Source organism: Cricetulus griseus, assembly GCF_003668045.3.
Source record: "Cricetulus griseus strain 17A/GY chromosome 1 unlocalized genomic scaffold, alternate assembly CriGri-PICRH-1.0 chr1_1, whole genome shotgun sequence".
Classification (NCBI taxonomy): Eukaryota; Metazoa; Chordata; class Mammalia; order Rodentia; family Cricetidae; genus Cricetulus; species Cricetulus griseus.
In genome coordinates, this window is record NW_023276807.1 from 76,056,406 (window position 1) to 76,078,027 (window position 21,622).

A 21,622-nucleotide genomic window follows, 5' to 3' on the forward strand; every position below is an offset into this window, starting at 1 on the left:
CCATGTATATCTGCACACCAGAAGAGGGCACCAGATCTCATAATGGATGGCTGTGAGCCACCATGTGGTTGCTGGGAATTGAACTCAGGACCTCTGGATGAGCAGTCGGTGCTCTTAGCCTCTGAGCCATCTCTCCAGCCCCATAAATATCATTTTATATATGTAAAATTTCTAATCTTCAAAGTCTACATTGTTTTATATTTAAACAATTTACAATAGTTCGGGATTCAGATATCAAACTTACTTGTGAATAACATAACTATAATTCCACCTCCTTCTTCCCGTTTTTCCTTCCCTTCTTTCAGATTGCAGGGCTGAGTTTGCCTCTTCCTCCTAAGAAACTGATTGGAAACATGGACCGTGAATTCATAGCTGAGAGACAGAGAGGCCTGCAGAACTACCTGAATGTTATCATGGCAAATCATGTGTTGTCCAATTGTGAGCTTCTTAAGAAGTTCCTAGACCCAAACAACTATTCTGCAAACTACACTGGTAAGAAACAGGGTCTGTGAGGTGCAGTCAAGTGGGGCCCATCCTCAGCAAGAGCATTTTGGAGAAGTGTGCACATTTGTAACAAGGTAGTGTTTCTTTGCAAAGATTTGCTTGGTTGTAATTTTCTATACATTTATGGGAGGGACTTCCTTCCAGAATGTTTGTGGTGCCTATACAGAAAAAAACATAGAAGAGAAACAGTATGTCTGTGTACTTCTGGTCTGCCTATTATCTTCTCTTTGGAACAGAGCAGACAACCAACCCACAGTAGTACACAGAGCAGCCTCAATCTGGTTTGTGTTCATAGTGTGTGATATGTCTGCTTTTTCTTTAAGTTGTCGTTAAATGTAATGTTGATTCAGAAGGGCTGTTTCTGTGTCCTCACACCTCCTCCCTGAGGCTCTCGTGTGCCATGCACAGAGGGTGGCTCCCCAGGATCAGGGCTTATGCTCCTCTGGATCAGGGCTTTTGCTCCCCTACTGGTTACACACAAAGTTAGTATCAAATACCCAAGCCTCATGTCAGCAGAAGGAAGAACTCAATACCTACTTCACTCTGGTGTAACCTTTAGGGGCCATTAAAACTACTGTAGACCTGCCCTGATAAACAAATTGTTTAAAGCCAAGCTATACGTTAAGGTTATCTAAACAGAACTCTAGTTGTTAAGGGAATAGATTCTGCTATTGGGATTGTAAAACATTGTTTTTAAGTCAGACTCATTCCTGTAGCTCTAGCACTTGGGAGAAGGATTACCTTAAGTTTAAGTAAGAACAGCCTAGGTTATACAGTGAGTTCCAGGCCACCTTGGGCAACGGAGTGGGATGCTATTTCAAAAATGCCAAACAAACAAAAATTACTGTATTTGAATTAATAGGAGACTCCTCTCATTCCTGTTTGGACGGTGGGGACCTGGAAGCCTATTTCTTGTTAGGCACAAAACCCTCCCAGGGCTGAGGCTGTGTGCATGTCAATCAGTCTGTGTGGAGTCTGTGGGGCTCCTGGCCTGTCTTATGTAGCTGAATTTGAGCTGTCTGCTCACAGTGAGGTTCTCTAACCAGGTATAGTTGGTATCACAGGAACTTGTCCAAAGAACCAAATTAAGTGTGATAAGCCTCGGTTAGAGTGTGCTTGCCATCTTCTAGTGCATGCCATGCAGGGCTAAGGGAAATGCTTTTCTAGAATCTAGCCAAGAAAAATAATGTGTATTACAAAGTCAAGCATTGTATGGTTACAAGGATTCAATTCTGTCCTTCTTAGTCAAAAGCCTGTAGATACTGGGCTGGCACTCAGAAGAGCTTCAGCTCTGCCACTGCCTTTTGACCCTTTCATTTCTTTCTCTAAGCCTCACCTTGACAGTTCCAGAATTGTCAGCAGGTTGTCTGGATGACTTTAATGATTCAGCTCAGCCCTCTTTATGTTTTGTCAGCATTATCTCCTGAGAGCATCTGCTGATGACATCTGTTGAGCCAGCATTAGGCACATGCCACACCATGTGCTAGGGTAGGCGTGAAGCACATGCATTGCTTGTATTCAAAGAGCTTGAACCAGAGAGTGATGGTTCACATGGGTTGGGTACTAGAAGGCATCTTAGAGCTGGTGTATCAAAGTTAACTCTGTGTGTGTGTGCACGTGTATACGTGTGTAAATGTGTGTGTGCACATGGAGGCCAGAAGTTGATGTCAGGTATCTTTCCCTCTCTACCTTATTATTAGTTTTTAAGACAGGGTCTCTCATTGAACCTGAAACTTGTCATTTTCCTGGGCTGGCTGGCCAGCGCGCCCTAGGGATCCTATCTCTGCCGCCACAGCTCAGGCTTACAGTGCATTTGTCAATGCCTCTAAGTTTTCACTTGGGTGCTTGAATTCAAAATTCAGGTTCTCATGCTTACATGGCAAGGGTTTTACTGAATGATTCATCTCTTAGGTCCCACCTGTCTTACAGATAAGGATACTTAGGTTTTCAAAGATGTGGCCCTGTACATCTGTTTGGCTCTGGTCTTGTCAGAATATTTCCAAGTTAAAATACTGTTTGATTTCTAGAAGTTTATCTCTTTCCTTCTGTTACCCTCTAAGGATTTTGATTGAGTTTGTTTTCTTTGCTAGTTAAAGAATTAAGCTGGGCGTTGGTGGCACACGCCTTTAATCCCAGCACTTGGGAGGCAGAGGCAGGCGGATCTCTGTGAGTTCGAGGCCAGCCTGGTCTCCAGAGCGAGTGCCAGGATAGGCTCCAAAGCTACACAGAGAAACCCTGTCTTGGGCGGGGGAGGGGGAGAATGAAAAGGCTGGAAAAATCTTGAGTGAAACAGGGAGCAGCAGGGAAAATCTTAACACAGCAGAGTAAGGAAAAGCCTCCAGAGGCGTGAGGAAGGCCACAGAGAGACAATGACAGACCCTCTGCAAAGCTGAGCTGAAGCTCAGTCTTTCCTTGAAGGCAAGGGGTTTTAAGAGTTTTTAAGGGTTCCCTTCCTAATTCATCGTTGGTCAGCTTGAGCAAAGATGAGGAAAGTGATAGGCCCACAGCTTTGATGTAAACATGTCCCGGTCCTATTTAGAACTTGTCTGAGCTGTCCACAGGCTGAAGGGCCTGTTAAGATTTTGCCTGCCTCTTTCTGTCTGCCTACCAGGAATCTGTCTGACTAGTCCCCTACTTCTCCCATTCCTCCCCTACCTTCCCTAGGTTATCTGCCTCTGCTCTTTCCTGTCCCCCACAGCAGAACTGAAGTTTTAGGAATGCAAAGCAGATGTGGCCAGAGTATAAGAAGATCCGTAGGAATTCATACCCGAATCCAAATCTGCCAGAGACTAGCCACTGTTAGAGGACTGAGTCCTGAGATGAAACAGTAGCTGAGGAAGCCGATTTATTTCTCCTTTGAATGAAATATCAGAATTTGCCTTGCTTCTAAGTTGGTTTACCAGCTGCTTCAGAAGAGGGAAGCACAGGTTACTTCCTCTTGCCAGCTTAGGCAGCCCACTCCTGGAACTTGCAGTGTGGCCCCACTCCTTCTGACTCTGCTCACCCCACCCATATAACGTTTTGTCCCTCTCTAAACAAGGCCAGATCTCCCTTCAGATGTGGCTGGTGCCCTTGCCTCTTCTCAGCTTCTGAATTACCAGATTCCTGTCCTCTTCAGCAAGATTTGACCTCTGTGTTGGAGTGGTGACCCAAATCAGCATAGCTACTTTTCCTTGTGTCTAGCACACTGACTTGGACCCTTGTTTGTGAGGGACTTTATTGCCCACTGAGTCCCAGAGGTGGGCAGCCAGATCTCCTATGACATTAGTAGCTGTCTCCTGTCCTACCAGAGGCCACAATCTGCCCAACCTGTAATTACTGCCCAACTTTTTACTGGCTTTATCTAAATGACTGACTATAAAGGTAAAAGCTTACATGTATCCTTAGAAGAAGCTGGGGCAGGGAGGAACAGACCAAGCAAAGTGGAAGTTCCCTTTTCGTCCTAAAACTTACAAATCCCTTGATTAGTGGTTACAAAGGGGGGGTCCTAGTTAAGGATTATGTTTAGAACAAAGGCAGGATGTTCTGGAGGGAGTACAGCTGTAAAACCCAGCAGTAGATTCGGGGTCTGGACTGCCCACTGGAAGACTAGAGGAGTCAATGTTGATTCCTTGAAGTCAATCCATGGGGCTAGGATCTTAGAGTTCAAAGGCTGGGCACAGAGGAAGACCTGGTACCTCTGAGTCTATGGAAACTGGAAGCCAGGGGGCAGCAGGATGAACTGGGGGCTTGGTTTCCCATTCCTGGTCTTGGGTTTTTGTTTCTTAGCACTTAACTGAGTAGCCATCGTTTGTCGGGGCTAAAGAAACAACATTTGGGGGCCTGGGTGTGTGTTTCCTGTAGCCTTGGCTGGACTTGAACTCACAGAGATCCACCCGCCCCTGCCTCCCAAGTGCTGGGATTAAATATTAAATGTGTGTGCCACCACTACCCTGCTAAGAAACAATAATTTTTTTTTTTTTGGACGGGGGTGTTTTTTTTTTCAAGACAGGGTTTCCCTGCCCTGGAACTTGCTCTGTAGACCAGGCTAGCCTGGAACTCAAGAGATCCGTCTCTCTCTGTCTCCCAAATGCTGGGATTAAAGGCATGTGCCACCATGCCTGGCTAAGAAACGACAGTTTTTTTTTTCTTTATTTTTTTTTATTTGAATTAGAAACAAGATTGTTTTACATGTCAATCCCAGATCCCACTCCCTCCCCTTCTCCCCTACTAATGTGTGATTATTCTGGTGTGATTATTCTCCTGTTTCTTCATGTTCATCATCACTTAGCACTATGAACTTTCCTCTTAGCACTGCTTTCAAAGTGTCCCATAAGTTTGGGTATGTTGTGTCTTCATTCTCATTGAATTCTAGGAAATCTTTAATTTCTTTTTTTATTTCTTCCTCGACCCAGGAATTGTGCAATTGGGCGTTATTTAATTTCCATGAGTTTGTAGGTTTTCTGCAATTTGTGTTGTTGTTGAATTCTAACTTTAAAGCATGGTGGTCTGATAAGATACAGGGGGTTATTTTAATTTTTTTGTACCAGTTGAAGGTTTTTTATGTTGCCAAGTATGTAGTCGATTTTAGGAAAGATTCCATGTGGCGCTGAGAAGAAGGTATATTGTTTTGTGTTTGGATGGAATGTTCTATAGATGTCCGTTAAGCCCAATTGGGCCATAACTTCTATTAGTTCCTTTTTTTCTTTGTTAAGTTTCTGTGTGGTGTTTCTGTCCAGTGGTGAGAGTGGGGTGTTAAAGTCTCCCACTATAAGTGTGTTCGGTTTTATATGTGTGATTTGAGTTTTAGTAATGTTTCTTTTACGAACATGGATGCCTTTGTATTTGGGGCATAAATGTTCAGAATTGAGACTTCATCCTGATGGATTTCTCCTGTGATGAGTAGGAAGTGACCTCCTTCATCTCTTTTGATTGATTTTAGTTTAAAGTCCAATTTGTTGGATATTAGGATTGCTACCCCTGCTTGTTTCTTGGGTCCATTTGATTGGAAAATCTTTCCCCAACCTTTAATTCTTAGGTACCATCTGTCTTTGAAGTTGAGGTGTGTTTCTTGTATGCAGCAGAAGGATGGATTCTGTCTTCTTATCCATTCTGCTAATCTGTGTCTTTTTATGGGTAAGTTATGACCATTAATATTGAGAGATATTAATGACCATTGATTGTTCATTCTTGTTTGTTTTTGATTTGGTGATGGTGGTGAGATTATGTGTGGGTTTCCATCCCTTTTTCCTTTTGGCTGTTGGTAAAGTGGGATTATCTATTGCCTATATTTTTCTGGTTGTAGTTAACTTCCTTGGGTTGCAGTTTTCCTTCCAGAACTTTCTGTAGGGCTGGATTGGTGGATATGTATTGTTTGAATCTGGTTTTGTCATGGAATATCTTGTTTTCTCCATCTATATTGATTGAAAGCTTTGCTGGGTATAGTAGTCTGGGCTGGCATCCGTGGTCTCTTAGTATAGGTAGAATATCTATCCAGGACCTTCTGGCTTTCAGAGTTCCCATGGAAAAGTCAGGTGTAATTCTGATAGGTTTGCCTTTATATGTTACTTGTCCTTTTTCCTTTGCGGCTCTTAATATCTTCTCTTTATTCTGTATGTTTGGTGTTTTTATTATTATGTTCAAGGAGACCTTTCTTTTGCAGGGGTGGGGGGGGTCCAGTCTATTTGGTGTTCTGTAGGCTTCTTGTACTTTCATTGGCATGTCTTTCTTTAGGTTGGGAAAGTTTTCTTCTATGATTTTGTTGAATATGTTTTCTGTGCCTTTTGAGTTGGATTTCTTCACCTTCTTCTATACCTGTTATTCTTAGGTTTGGTCTTTTCACAGTATCCCATATTTCCTGGATATTTTGTGTTAGGGATTTGTGGGACTTAAAATTTTCTTTGGTTGATGAGTCTAATTTCTCCTAGTGTATTTTCAACTCATGAGAGTCTCTCTTCCATCTCTTGTATTCTGTTGGTTATGCTTACTTCTGTAGTTCCTGATTGTTTATCCAGCTTTCCTATTTCCAGCATTCCTTCAGATTGTGCTTCCTTTATTGTCTCTATTTCAGTTTTTAGGTCTTGAAGTGTTTCCTTGAAAGATTTGTTGATATCTTGTCTTTTTTGGTTTGTTTTTTCTTCCATTTCTTTAAGGGATTTTCTCATATCCTCTTTGAGGCCCTCTATCATTTTCATGAAGATGTTTTAAGGTCATTCTCTTCTGCTTCATCTGCATTGTGATGTTCTGGTCTTGATGCTGTGTGGTCCCTAGGTCGTATTGGTTTTTCTGTTGTTGAATGTGCTTTTATATTGTCTTCTTCCCATCCTTTCTTCTGGTGGGTGTAGCAGGAGTCTCTTCTTCTCCTGGTGGATATGGGACCAAGGTTCCCTTCTATAGATGCAAACATTTCCAATACTCTGATGTGTCTTCCTCTCCTGGATGGAGGCAGAACTGTTACTGGGGCCTTGGCAGTCTCTGGGTGTGCTGGAGCCTGCCGACCGAGTTCAGATCCCGTGAGCAGACCTCTGGAGTCAGGTGTCCCTGATTAGGGCAGGGGAACCCTGAAACAACAATTTTTAAAAAAGCAAAATTTAAAAATAAAAATTATAAAAGAGAAATAAGTAGAAGTCTGATGTATTCCTTTGGGGAGGGGCTCTGCATATTCTAATGGTTCTCTTTAATGGGAGGTTCCACATCTATTAGCCATGTGTTGACTCTTTAGTTACTTCTTCATCAAATATTAATTGAGCTAGTTTATGGCAGGTGCTAAGTGTACAGCAAGGCTCATAGCACTTATGCAGGGAGATTTCTCTGTTACAGAGTAAACAGGGTTGGAAGGTACACCAGGCTTGGAGATAAAGGCCAGTGGAGGATGGCAGGCTTGGAACCAAGGGCCAGTACTGCAAGAAAAAGAGTCCATGGTAGGGGAAATTAGTACTTCCACAGGGCTCTGGACTTTACCTAAGCTAAAAGATGTCCTGCCTAGAGTTTCATAGCAATGAAGAGAGCAGTCCTAATTCAGGACATCCAAGGTCCCTGAGGGGGATAGATGCCCTGGACATGGAGTGAGGAGGAGGGCTTGGGAGTAGATTTGGACTCAGCCTGAAGGTATAGCTAGTTCTTGTGGAAATGCTGATGCTGGGGCCAGGCCAGAGGGATTGTGGAATGCAGAACTCAGTGTGGAGGGTGAACCAAACATTGTGGGCCATGGATCGGAAGCCAGCTAGGCACTTGCTTTAGCAGCTGGGTTTTTGTTTGGTAAGGAAGTAGGAAGCCGATATGGGCTTGTATGCAGAGGAGAAGTTTAGGATTGGTGCTTAATCTGGAAAGAGAGGCATTAGTATCAGTTACCATGCAACTTTTTATGTTAAATAATAGTTCAGTGAAAAGAAAATTTTCCTTCTCAAGCTCTCTGACCACTGACGTTTAAAATAAAATCTAATTCAGTCCCCAATTTATCAGGAACATCTCTATTCCATTCTGTCTGTTCCCTGTTATGTCTCCATTTCTAAAACAGTTTATGACACATAGCTGAAAGGATAAAATTTAGCCACTTGGGTGCCTTTGGCAGGCCCTGCCAAGGTATGCCACTAAAAGGACACGCAGTGAGCAACAACAGAGTTAGTGCAAGTGACTTGGTGGGGGAATGGAGAGGGGAGAGCAAAAGAACGAAAGGCCATCTCAGTGGGGACATGAGATAAGCAGATCACCTGATGGCAGGTGATGACTTAACTGCCAAGGCAGGCTGGCCATCATTGTCAGAACTAACATTAGTAATATACAGTAAATGATTGATTGATAGCTTATGAGTTATCTTTAGTTTTGAATGATGTCCTGTGTAGTTTCTTGAAGTGACATTGTAGTAAGGTAGAAAATTATTTTCCTAATTTTTCTCAAAGTTGATATGGATACTTTCACTTAAAATGGTTTCCTTTTTAACTTGTTTTCAACATATTTTGGAAATGGTAAAAAATACTGTATCAACATTTTTAACAGAGGCACAGCATTCCCAGAGCTAGTAAAAATGACGTTCTTATTAGCTACCCCCAGCCCTTTCCAAAGTCCTGTGGCGTCTTAGAGCAGCTAGGAATGTAAATAGAATGTAAATATAACCAAATCTAACAATGTAAGTAGAGCCAGTTTTGCATTTTGTAGTCATGTGTTTCCCTTGGGATATTTAGGGGACACCTTGCATAGTGAGTCAGTAAACAAGCAGCCAACTGTTGTCTCCTGCAAACTTTTTCACTCATAACGTTCTGTAAAATATGCAGTGACAATGTTTGCCAAGCTCTCAGTGATTCCAGGAGAGAATGTTGTTTTTTTGGGGGGTTTGTTTTGTTTGTTTGCTTTTTCTCTGTGAAACAGCCCTAGCTGTCCTGGAACCTACTCTGTAGACCAGACTGGCCTCAACTCACTGAGATCCTCCTGCCTTTGCTTGCTGGGATTAAAAGCCACCACTGCCCAGCAAGAATGTTTTGACATATGGAGAGAATTGTTGGTGAGTTCAGGCCTCACCAGTTTCTTTGGAATGTAATTAACACCAGGCAGAGGTGAAATTCCATGGTGTTTTTGGAGATTGTTATTTGCTTTCTTGCATCTGTAGTGGCCTCACTTGCTGACGAAATGGTATCCTGTAATGTTATTTGGGGGAATGTACAAAGCAGTTATTCTGATAGTTTCTTAATGTAGTGAACTTGGAGGAACTTCCTCTTTTCATTGTCTTTGTTAAAGGGGAAACGTTTGCATGATAAATGAACAACAAAAAGAGGACAGAAAAAAAAAAAAAAAAAGATCTGTAACAGGCACTCTGTATGTACCACACCACAATTGAACCATGTTGTTGTGAAGAAAGTTTTTTGAGTTGCTGGCTCTTATTCCGGGGTATACTTATGGCTAGTCGCTTCTTTGTTTGTGAAAGCTGTAATTCCACAAGGAATGAAGATTGGATAAATATCACTTGGAACATGTTGTTCCTTGTGACTTTAAAATGCTTTTTGAATCTTGAGTTTTCGTCATGACCTGATTAAATTCCTGGTTTAGCCAGATAGTTTACATACTTTAGGTTTCCTAGTTTTAAAAAATATGTATGTTTCCACATGATTAGTATCTTATTTTTCCTCCATAGTAGTCCTTTAATTTTGGAGTAATTTTAGGTTTACAGAGAAGTTACAGTAATAGTTTCTATAGATACCCCTTGCTACTTTCTTCAGTGTAGCATCTGACATAACCATGGGACTTAACTGAAATTAAGAAAGCACTGTTGGTACATTATCATTAAACTCAGGCATTATTCAACATCCATCCCCAGGGTCTGTTCTAAAAGCCTACATTATTTTTAATCTTCCCTTTTTTACCTTTTTTATCACAAGTTTTTTTTTTTTGTTTTGTTTTTGTGGTTGGTTGGTTGGTTGGTTGGTTTTTCTAGACACAGTTTCACCATGTAGTCTTGGCTATCCCGAAACTCTGTAAACCAGGCTGGCCTAACACACAGAAATCCACCTGCCTCTGCCTCCCAAGTGCTGGAATTAAAGGTGTGCACCACTACCACCCAACCTTGATCAATCTTTTTTTTGAAGGAAATCTATAGATGACAGGAACTTCATTTGCATGAGCAGTATGTGAAGCCCTTAGTCTTTACTAACACATCTGACTAATGGATTTCTACAATATCGTTACAGAGATCGCCTTACAACAAGTTTCCATGTTCTTCCGATCAGAACCAAAGTGGGAGGTGGTAGAACCACTGAAAGACATAGGTGAGAGGCTGGCATGCCCATTCTGCTGTTGGAGTTGGATGCCTGGTCATCCCAGTGAAGTTCTCTACCTCTGTTGACTTCACAGTCCTTGTGCCTCCCTTAACCTTTAATACCTAGTAACCTTAGGTAAAGCCCTGTCGGAGGACTAGGGTGCTGTTCATTTTCAGAACCTTTATTCATTCTTCATTGGTCATTTTCAGAAGGTCTAGATTGAAGTGCTGTTTTATTAGCTTTTCCATGAGCTGTTTATTGTTTTTACAATATAGCTTTTCCATACAAACATTATTAAGTGGTTGGGCCCTACATAGTTGCGGCTAAGATTGCTAAATGTACTTTTGATTAACTACTTAGTCAATAAAATTTACATCAACTATTGCAAAAATGCCAAAGCTATAAGCACCTTTTCTGCTTCTGTGGCAGGTTGGAGGATAAGGAAGAAATATTTCTTGATGAAAATTAAAAACCAACCAAAGGAACGACTGGTGTTGAGCTGGGTAAGTTAATTCTTTTGCTTTAGCTTTTTCCAAGAGATTTAAATAATATATGAAAGAGAGTTTTTTGTTTTACTTTGGTTTGGTTTGCTTAGGGTTTCACTGTGTAGATATGGCTGTCCCCGAAGTCACAATGTAGACCAGGCTTGCCTCGAATTCAGAGAGATCTACCTGATTCTGCCTCCCAAATGCTGGGATTAAAGGTGTGTGCCACCACTATGAAGGAGAGTTTTGATAAGAGAATCTCAGAACTGTGCTGTGCTTTTACATGGTGATATAAGGACTTTCTCAGTCCCACATCACAGAGGGTTGTTAAAATCGTTTGGTCAATTAATAATTGCACAAAAGACTATAGGAATGGCCTGGAACTAGGACTGACAGCTCTGGAGTGACCTCCAATGAAAGCTATTGGGCATTACCTCATCCTTTTTTCTCTGGGAGTTCTAGTGATGCATTTGGTTATGGAACTGGATGGAACCCCAGTCATACCCTGGCGTTCATATGTATTCATACTACCTCTCCAGAAAAGGCCTTGAGGCAGCAGACTTCATTTGGTTTCCATCTTTGATATATAGTTAAGAATTTGGACAAATAAAATGGGGAAAGATATAAGGAAATTTTCTTTTGTGAGCAAAGCGGTATGTACTCTGTTATTTCTTGTATTTCCAGGCTGATCTTGGCCCAGACAAATACTTGTCAGATAAAGATTTTCAGTGTGCAATCAAGCTTCTGCCTTCCTGTGTGGTAAGTACAAGTCCTGCTGTCGTCATTACTAAAAAAGTCAGTGTTTTCTTGGGAGTGAATCTGGATAGAATAGAATAGCTGGAAATGCCCTGTAGACTGAAGAGAATGGAAAGGTACATTGGTTTTTAATTCAGACCAAAAGTATCCAGGTCTTGGATTGGGACATCTATTAGTATAAGTAGTGCATGTTTCCTTAAAGGCCATCTGGTTAACCTGTGATTCACCAAGTTACCTAGAGCCTGAGGAGTTAGTCTTTTTGTCCATGTATCCAAAGTTCCAGGTTATAGGAAGACTTTTAAGTCTTTAAAGAATTTGTCTTTCCCTCACTTTGCTTGGTTGACATTAGGGTCCCCATCTGAGGAAGACACTGAATAGGCATACTGCAAACTTCTGTAGGAGGTCAGAGAAGTTGATGTTCCTGGCTTTTGAAAAAGGCCAAGATGTTAAAGCATACTGCTCCCTTGGCATCCAAACAGCAGTGCAGAGTAAGTGGTAAAGTGTGAGCAGAGACACATTTATCCTCGTCTCCTGCATAGTTCTTCCGGGACTTATCTGTGTTCTTTATCAGTTTACATTTTCCCAAAACTCCACCATGATTTTGCAGGGACTCTGGATGCATACAGCAAAGAGAGGCCTTCCCTGAGGAGCCTTTCACAGCAGAGACTTCACATGAGGGACTTAGCCAAGCAGAGTTGTGTAGAGCTTATTATGTCATCTCTCTCCATCTTTCTCCCATCTGAGGGTCAGGAGCTAGTTGATCATCTAATAAGTTGAAAGTAACATGTGTTATGTGTTCAGGGGATGTCACTTTGTACGAAACTAAACCACCAAGGTGCTTGACCTTGTCACCAGATCATGAGTCTAAAAGTACCCAGATCCTGAAGTGAACCAACCTGAATTTCTTTTTTGTTTTGGCAGCACCCTTACATATATCGGGTTACCTTTGCCACGGCTAGTGAATCCTCAGCATTGCTGATTAGAACCTTTAATGAAAAAGGAACGTTGAAGGATCTGATCTACAAGGTACTACTTTTAAACCAAGTTCATGCTTATAAAGTTCTGTAGTCCCTTCGAACCTGTTACTAATACTTGATACATAAAATTCCAGAAGCTAGGCCCCATGAATTTTTTAAAAAGTATTTTCTTTGAGATTATATCATTTCTTCCCTAAGGCCCCAAGAATTTTATTTTAAATTTTAAGCAGAACATGGTGGTACACACCTGGAATCCCAATTCTCAGGAGGCTAGGACAGGAGGATTGCAAGTTTTAGTCCACCGTGGGTTACATATTGAGACCCAAATCAAAAAATTAAAACACAGACAAAAATTTAAATCTGATTTTGAAAAACTATCTAGTTTGATTAAAGAGCCTTCCTTCCCCCATGAGAGAAGATAGACATCTGTTTACGCCATAGGCTGCTCTGTTGGTGAGTTTTAAAGTTGTTTTTTTGCAGTTAACAAAGCAGTCCTGAAGAATTCATTACTAGGCAAGACTTTGGGAATTGCTTAGGGTGAGACCAAGTATGTAGTCCCTCAGATACAGAAGAAATAGAGCCTAGATCAGCCTCTTTATCTCAGCTACAGACTATTGGATTAACACAGCAACAAACCCCACATCCTGTGTGATGGGTTCCCTGGCACCTTCAGCCTCCATGGAATCTGGGGTAGAAATTGGCTCCTCTGCTACTACTCTATGTGTTCTTGGTTCCTTTCTAAAGGCAAAACCAAAGGACCCCTTCCTAAAGAAGTACTGCAACCCTAAGAAAATCCAGGGCCTTGAACTCCAGCAAATAAAAACATATGGACGGCAGATATTAGAGGTAAGAGCTATTTGATTTTGTTTTAGTTGCACTCATGTTTCATTCAGAATTAGTTTTTTGAAGATTTTATGTGTGTGTGTATGTCTCCCACATGTGTGTGGTGGCCTCTGTAGAAGCCAGAAGAGGGTGTCATTCCCTGATGCTGGAGTTACAGGTGGTTGTGAGCCATCCAACATGGGTATGAGCAGCTGAACTTTGGTCTTTGGAAGAACAAGTGATATTAACTGCTGAGCCATTCATTTCATTTTTTAAAAAAAGATTTATTTATTAATTATGCATACCGCGTTCTGCCTGCAGGCCAGAAAAGTGTATGAGATCTCATTATAAATGGTTGTGAGCCACCATCTGTTTGCTGGGAATTGAACAGCCTTTGGAAGAACAGCCTCAGAGCCATCTCTCTAGCCTCTGAGCCATTCATTTCTGTAGCCCCTAGAATGACAGTTTTCTTCTGGGAAGTTTCTCAGGCAATATCCAAAAGTAGAGACATTGTCTTACTTATCTGTAACTTGATATCATTGCTATATTTTTTCCCAACAAGCAAAATTTGAGATGAAGGTGGCAGTAATTTAGATCTATGAAATTCTAAAAGTCTGGCTATTGGATTTGGTGTCTGACCCTTAAAAACTTTACTATGTGGATGTCACCTTTATCTCTGTACCAAGATTTGTTTTTAAACTTCATTATTATTCTATGAGTGTGTGGGCATGTGAGCCATGCTATGTGTGAGACAAGATCAGAGGACAACTCTGTGAAGTAGGCTCCCTGTCTCCACTTTTACTTGTGCTCCAGGGATTGAACTCAGATCATGTGGTTGGCCCAAGTTGTTTTCTTGTTTTTGTTTCATTTTTGAGGAAAAGTTTAGCTCTGGCTGGCCTGGAGTGCATTGTACAGACCAAGCTGACTTTGAACTCAGGATTCTACATGCCTCTGCATGCTAGGATTAAAGGTCTGCACTACAGTGCCTGGCCCTTATGTCTTCTTTACAGAACTCTAAAGGCGTTTTCCCATTTGGGCTGGATGGATATGTTTTAGTGCTGCAAGGCACAAAGTAATCCTCCACACTAGGAGGGAAATGGAGGAGGAAGACAGGGAGAAAAGATGGCCAGCTTTGGCCCTGTCATCCTCTCTACATAATATTCTCTAGACTTCTTGAATTACACAAACCCATCGATAGAGATTTAAGCATAATCCTAGTCCCATGGTGTGGATGTGTGTGGGGGTGTGTGTGGAGGGATAGAGATAGATGGATGGATGGATGGATGGATGGATGGATGGTCACATGCATACATACATACTTGTTTTTGTGTAGGAATACACTTGTCTATACACACACATGTGGAGGCCAGAGTTCAATAGCAGGTGTCTTCCTGTCATGGTCCACCTCATTTTTAGAGACAGGGTTTCTCACCGAACCTGGAGTTCACCAATTGCCTAGGCTAGTTGACCAATAAGCTCCAGGTATCTACTTGTCTTTTCCTTCTGCCCCAGAGCTGGAGTTACAGATACAAGCCACCATGGTGCTGGAGATCCAAAATTAGGTGTTCTTGCTTGTGTAGCAGGCACTTTAATCCACCGAGCCATCTTACCAGCTCCTTTCCCAGGTTATTTATATGTAAATAAATATGTAAATTTACATACATGCACTGCCAGCAACACATTTTATGCATGACATGTTTTAAAAAGATAGGATTTTGTTGGGCGTTGGTGGCAGTCGCCTTTAATCCTAGCACTTGGGAGGCAGGTGGATCTCTGTGAGTTCAAGGCAGCCTGGTCTACAGAGCCAGTGCCAGGATAGGCTCCAAAGCTACACAGAGAAACTCTGCCTTGAAAAACAAACAAACAAACATACAAACAAAAAAGATAGGAGTTTTTTTTTTTTTTTTTTTTTTTTTTCAAGGTTTGCCTGTGTAGCCCTGCCTGTCCTGGAAGTTGCTCTGTAGACCATGCTGGCCTTGAACTCAAGAGATCCACCTGCCTCTGCCTCCTGAATGCTGGGACTAAAGACATGGGCCACTACTGCCCAGCAAGAATAAGACTTTTTTTTTTAAAGGATGAGATTTTTTAAGCCAGCAACTGGAAAGATATATTAGCATATTTCCTTCTGTCTTCACTGGATTGCCGGGGCACCCCCTCACTGCTGCTTCTCTAGTTCCGCAGGTCCTTGTAGGGGCATAAACTCATCTGTTGCTGAGTGAGTCACACATGGCTTATCTAAATTGAAGCTGAAAAGTTTGATTCTTTTGGGGGAGGACAGAAACCTACTTTGTATTTTAATTAATAAAAACCAAATACGTGCCAAGTAGACACTGAACAAGAGATGTTCTCATTTTAAACCCTTTTCCTAAGTGATTGGCAGAGACACTGATGCCGTGGCTTCATGCATGCAGGTGGACCGGGCATTTCCTCAGAACACAGCTGGCCTGCTGGGACCAGAAAGTTCCCAGAGCAGGACCTTTTGGAATCAGCTGTTCCCTCCAAGCGAATTCCCTTCATCTAGGAAAAGAGGGAATTTGGTGTTGTATCTGACAGTCTGACAACTGTGAGGCACTCTACATCATCCTTTTTCCAAAGAAAGGATGATGGTTGCATTTTAACTCTTGGCTGAGGAGTTAACTCCTAGCCTCCTATGTGATGAGAAAACTGCTACAGAGCTACATACCCAGCTGAAAAGCTTTTTCCTTTTTACATCTATTGACTTGTTTATGTGTAGGTAGGTGCATGCCACAGCACACATGTGGAGGTTTTTCTTTCTGTTTTTTGTTGTTTTTTTGTTTGTTTGTTTTTGGAGACAGGGTTTCTCTTTGTAACCTCCCTGGCTGTCCTGGAACTCACTTTGTAGATCAGGCTGACCTTGAACTCACAGAGATGCACTTGCCTCTGCCTCCTGAGTGCTGGGATTAAAGGCATGTGCCACCACCATCCATCCTCCCCCAAAATATTTAAAACATGAATTTAACTGATGGGGGAAGTCCTTCTGTATATGTGTTTCTCCTATTGGTTGATGAATAAAATACTGTTGGCCAATAAGGCAGGAAGATAGGTGGGACTAGGAAAAGAGGAGAATTCTGGGAAAGATAGGCAAAAAGGAGTCACCATGTAGGCCGCCAAAGGAGTAACAGGTCTGGGCATTCTCCGGTAAGCTAAGACCACATGGAAATACATAGATTAATAGAAATGGGTTAATAATTAAGACAGTGCTCGCCAATAAGACACCCTAGCCACTGGCCAACAGTTTTATAACTAGTATAGCATCTTTGTGTTCATTTGGGGCTGACAGCGGGACTAGCCAGGACAAAGAACATCATTACATTTAACCTATGTTATATGTGAATGAATTAGGAACAATTCAACATACACATATTTTTAATAGGTACTAAAGTTTCTCCACGACAAGGGATTCCCTTATGGCCATCTTCATGCGGCTAATGTGATGATGGATGGTAACACTTGCCGGCTGCTAGATCTTGAAAATTCCTTATTGGGTCTTCCTTCCTTCTACCGATCCTACTTCACTCAATTCAGGAAAATCAATGTAAGTTGTGACAGTCATGACAGGTCTGTGTTTAGGTACAGATTACCCTATGCATTATGCAGTGAAAAATATAGTTAGACTGTACCTTGTTCCCATTTCTTTCACAGAGCATTGTTGGATCTTTAAGAGGCAAAGATGAAATGGTGGGTGGGACAAGGAAGTGAATGGAATCATTGACTGAAAAGGACCTGTAGCTTAAGTCAGAACAATGCCTTGTGAGCCTTTGAAAAGGCTTTGGAGTTACACTGGGAATGGGGCTGCCCCTAAGCCTTGTTTCTCAGTGGAAGCCTGGGCAGGAGCAGTCAAGGTTGAACATGGCACTGCTCTTTCTTTCCCAGACATTGGAAAGTGTAGATGTTCACTGCTTTGGCCACTTACTATATGAAATGACTTATGGACGACCTCCAGACTCCGTGCCTGTTGACTCCTTTCCTCCTGCACCATCCATGGCTGTAGGTCAGTATAGAGCTTGGGAGTGGGGTCTTCTGGGATCTGGTAGTCTGCAGAGCTACTTACTCTTTCCAAAGTCCAAGGAAGATCCAGAGGAAGTTGTCATCTTCCACAGAGAGGGTACACATCAGTGAATGTTCAGACGGCCTATATGTCTGTTCAGCTGTCTGAAGCCTTTGGCAAAACTTCTGTAAACTGCATTATAATTTTGGAAGCAGGAGAATGGAAAGAGAACTTTGGCCAGCTTGGAATTTAATAAGAAGCAAAAGTGAGGGTCAGGCAACTTGATGTCAGACTTGAGGAGCTAGGCAAGAATCCCATCCAAGCTGGAGTGGGAATTGGAAGGAACTTGAGAGCAGCGGCTAGAGTTCTTGAAAATAAGGGCTCCAGATTCTCAGGTAAATGGAGTCAAGGAGCTGTTACAGCCTTACCCAAGGAGACTAAGGAGGACCAAAGGACAGATGAGGCATAAGGACTGATGTAAACTGTCCTCAGACACTCCCATCTACTGAATGGCCAGCTTAGAGCTCAAGGCTGGAAGAAAGGGGGTCCCAGGTAGCTTTTGGAACACTGCTTGACATACGCAAATCACTGCATCAAGCTTCACTGTGCCAAATGAGGCAGTGCAAGATAACAGACCCTGGGACTGTTTCCTGCTCAGTTTGAACAGTAACCCATGAGTAGGAGAATCTGGTCACTCGCTTATAGCATTGTGTTGGATGGCGAAGTGTCAGCAACTAGCACTTTGTGTGCTGGTTTCCATTAAAAGCAAGTGAGCAACAAAATCTTTCAAGTTCAGAATTTGCCTTCTGTGTAATGTTTGCTTCTCTCTAAAGAGAACAACTGTATGAATACAATCTTGATGCTTTCCATTTATCCTTGGGATATACTCATCTTTCTATCCACATGCATGTAGTTCTGAGGCATTTCTTTTGAACCATTGAAAATGCCAGCATTTCCCATCTCCCCACGTATGCCATCTGTCTGTATGTGAAGTTTTTGACACTGTCCTGATCAACCTGCAGACAGTTGTTGCAGAGATGTCAAACTTTTCCTCAGCAAGTGGATCTTTGAGAGTGTTCTGTGGAACTAAAATGTGTATCTGTTCATTTCAAGTGGCCGTGTTGGAGTCTACGCTGTCTTGTGAAGCCTCTAAAAATGGCATGCCTACCGTCTCCCGGCTCTTACAGATGCCGTAAGTCAATCATAAGCATTGGTTGTAATCTTGATAACTGTGTTGAACCTTGGACCACTGTGCCTAGAGCCCAGTACCATGGTAAATACTCAATGGTAGTCCATGCAGGGTTGAAGTGACTGGCTTACTGTGAGTCTCTTACAGCGTGATACCATGACCTTGCCTTGTGTCCTTTCTACTTAGTCTGCTTGCTGTCCTAGAATGCCAGTGTCCTTTCCACATGTGTTCCATCACCATTAGCATTTGTGTGTCACAACTAATTCAGGAAATATAGAAGGGGGGCCTCCCCAGCCCCTCTCTCTGGTGATCCTGCTCCAGCTACCTGCTGGCCCCCATCTGTGTGTAGTTGGCACCTATCAGGCGTTGGCAGGTCTGCCCTCCACAAGGAATCAGTGTGTTCTTGGGCTCCTGTGCTTTTGCTTGTTTATTTCATCATTGGGCACTAGCAGTTAAACTGCTAGCATGAACCAAACCCTGTGCTAAGCTTTGTGTACTCAAAAGACCTGTCAACAGAGTTGTGAGGAGTTGAGAGCTGGTGCCTCTATATGGCCTCTCCCTTAGGTACAAGCAAACATGTGAATGGATCTCAGCTTCATTCCTTATCCCGGCAGGACCCGGGCAAGCTTCCTCAGCATGTTGAGAAGTTTCCCTAGCTCTGCCTGTTTTGTCTGCACCAGCTTGTTGTATAGCAAAGGTATTCAGGAAGTAGTAACAACAGCCAACAAGATGGGGAACAAAGTGAAGGCAGAGGATGTAACTAATTTCAGGTCCTTCATTCTTTCTTCCTACATGGTTAGAGAAGCCTATTATAGGTCAGGCTGATGAACAGAAGAAGCAAGCCCTTGCCCATGGATGTGACACTGCAGCATCTTTTTTCAAACCACCAATAACAGTGTACATGTGAAAAAATAGACCCACTTTGAAAACTACAACATTTTCCACACAGTCTCCTAACTCAAAGTGCATTTAGTTAGGGAGCAGTGTGAGGCTGATGTACTTGAGTTTGTACTTGGTTTCCCTTCCCCAGGGTTCTTTGCCTGTACCTACTGCCTGCATCAAGCAAATGTTTTGTCTTCTAAAACTTTCTACCCCATGGGCTTCAGCTTTGAGAAGAACAGCTGAAGAGGTGGATGTTTAGTGGAAATGTGAGGTCTGGAAGTCAGTGGATGGGTGGAAGGGGAGGGCCAAGACTCAAGAAGGGCCCTAGAAAAGGCAGCTATCATTTCTACATGGGGTGACTTTCTGTCTTTATAAAAGAATTCTCAGCATTAAGATCATTCAACCGCTGGGCATTGATTGTGCATGCCTTTGATCCCAGCACTTGGGAGGCAGAGGCAGGCTCCAAAGCTACACAGGGAAACCCTATCTCAAAAAAAAAAAAAAAATCACTTAACCACTTGGGCACTATCCAAGCAACCCTTCTAACCAGAGCAGTTCAGGGTTCCTCCTGCTGCTGTTTCTAATAACTCACCTTTGAAGAAAGAATTGAAACCCAGAAACTGCTGCTTTAGAATGAAGTATGAGAATCAGAAGAAAATCATTTTTCTCTTAGATTGCAATCATCACAATTCAAAATATACTAAATTCTAAATAAACTACCTTTTTTTTTTTTCTTTTCTTTTTTGGTTTTTCCAGACAGGGTTTCTCTGTATTGTTTTGGAGCCTGCCCTGACACTCACTCTGTAGACCAGACTGGCCTCGAACTCACAGAGATCCACCTGCCTCTGCCTCCTGAGTGTTGGGATTAAAAGCATGCACCACCAATACCCAGCTATAAACTACCTTTTCTGAGTCAGAAAAAAAAATAGTTCTGTTTAGAAACATCTAGTAAATATATTATCTGCAACATTTTGTAAACTGGTGTTTACCAAAGTTTTTTGCAAGCATTGTACTGCTCATAGTGTATAGCTAGTGTATAACTAGAGTATAACTACTCTGGTCCCCCGCACTAATAGCACCTCTGAGGGCACAGCAAGTGATATGTAAACACCTTTGCCTTGTCTAACAAACTTAGGGCTGGGCTGGGCTGGGCTGGCTCAGGGACTAAGGTGTCCTGAGCTGCTCCAAGAGTCTACTTGGTTTATGAAAGGTTGTTTTTGTTTTTGTTTTTCATTTTTTTCTTTCCGTGTTACCAGATTAAACCCAGGGCCTTATGCATTTGTTTCTTTTCTTATAGATTATTCAGTGATGTTTTATTAACAACTTCTGAAAAGCCACAGTTTAAGGTAAAGCAAATTATATAAATTTTGGATTTGTGACATAAGTAAGTTGGCTTTGCAAATTAATTTTTTAAAGAATAACAAAAAGGTTCATGATATGAAAAATTGGGAAACAGTCTAAATATCCTATAACTAGTCACTATTTTGATCATTTATAATGCAAGAAATTGTTTTGGTTTGGGGGCTTGTTTATTTATTTTATTTTTATTTTTTTAAAGAGGAAATGAGGAACAAGATACAATTTTTTAAAATAACTTATTTAACTTTATTTTATGTGTATTGGTGTGAAGGTGTCAGATCCCCTGAAACTGAAGTAACAGACAGTTGTGAGCTGCCATGTGAGTGCTGGGAATTGAACCCGGGTCCTCTGAAAGAGCAGCCAGTGCTCTTAACCACTGAGCCATCTCTCCAGCCCCTTGTTTGTTTAACAGACTTGTGTAGCCTGGAACTTGCAGCAGTCCTCTTGTGTCTGCCTCCCCAATTCTGGGCTATAGACAAACACCACCATGCCTAGCTATAATGCATGTATTTAAAAATTTTATCTCATAAAAGTGAAATGTATATGGGGCTGGAGAGATGGCTCAGTGGTTAAGAGCACTGACTGTTCTTCCAGAGGACCAGGTTTCAAATCCCAGCACAGCACCCACATGGCAGTTTAAAACTGTCTGTAACTCTGGTTTTATGGGATCTGTGACACATTCATACTAATGCACATAAAATAAAAATAAGTTATTAAAATGAAATGTATAAAGGCATTATAATAATGTGGAAAGTGACTATTGTTTAGGCTAATATCAACAAAACAATGGGATCTGGAAGACACAGTATAAATCCAAACATGTGAATCTAAAGAAAAGTCTGGAAAGAGACCTCAAGAGAAGCAGCAGTGTGGTGGGACTGAAAAGCCAGAACCAGGCCTTGCACTGCTCTGTA

The 21,622-nt window shown here is 42.0% G+C and overlaps 1 protein-coding gene across 3 annotated transcripts in view; it reads left to right on the forward strand.

Moving 5' to 3' along the window:
• Window positions 1-21,622, forward strand: part of Pxk (PX domain containing serine/threonine kinase like) — a 70,832-nt gene that overhangs the window by 34,910 nt on the left and 14,300 nt on the right. For all 3 annotated transcript variants that reach the window (XM_027387701.2, XM_027387702.2, XM_027387704.2), the window contains 10 exons: window positions 306-492; window positions 10,161-10,238; window positions 10,659-10,732; window positions 11,399-11,473; window positions 12,392-12,496; window positions 13,192-13,293; window positions 16,664-16,825; window positions 17,164-17,281; window positions 18,392-18,470; window positions 20,647-20,695. In XM_027387701.2, the coding sequence (XP_027243502.1) occupies window positions 306-492; window positions 10,161-10,238; window positions 10,659-10,732; window positions 11,399-11,473; window positions 12,392-12,496; window positions 13,192-13,293; window positions 16,664-16,825; window positions 17,164-17,281; window positions 18,392-18,470; window positions 20,647-20,695 (1,029 nt within the window). The remainder of the gene's footprint in view (window positions 1-305; window positions 493-10,160; window positions 10,239-10,658; window positions 10,733-11,398; window positions 11,474-12,391; window positions 12,497-13,191; window positions 13,294-16,663; window positions 16,826-17,163; window positions 17,282-18,391; window positions 18,471-20,646; window positions 20,696-21,622) is intronic.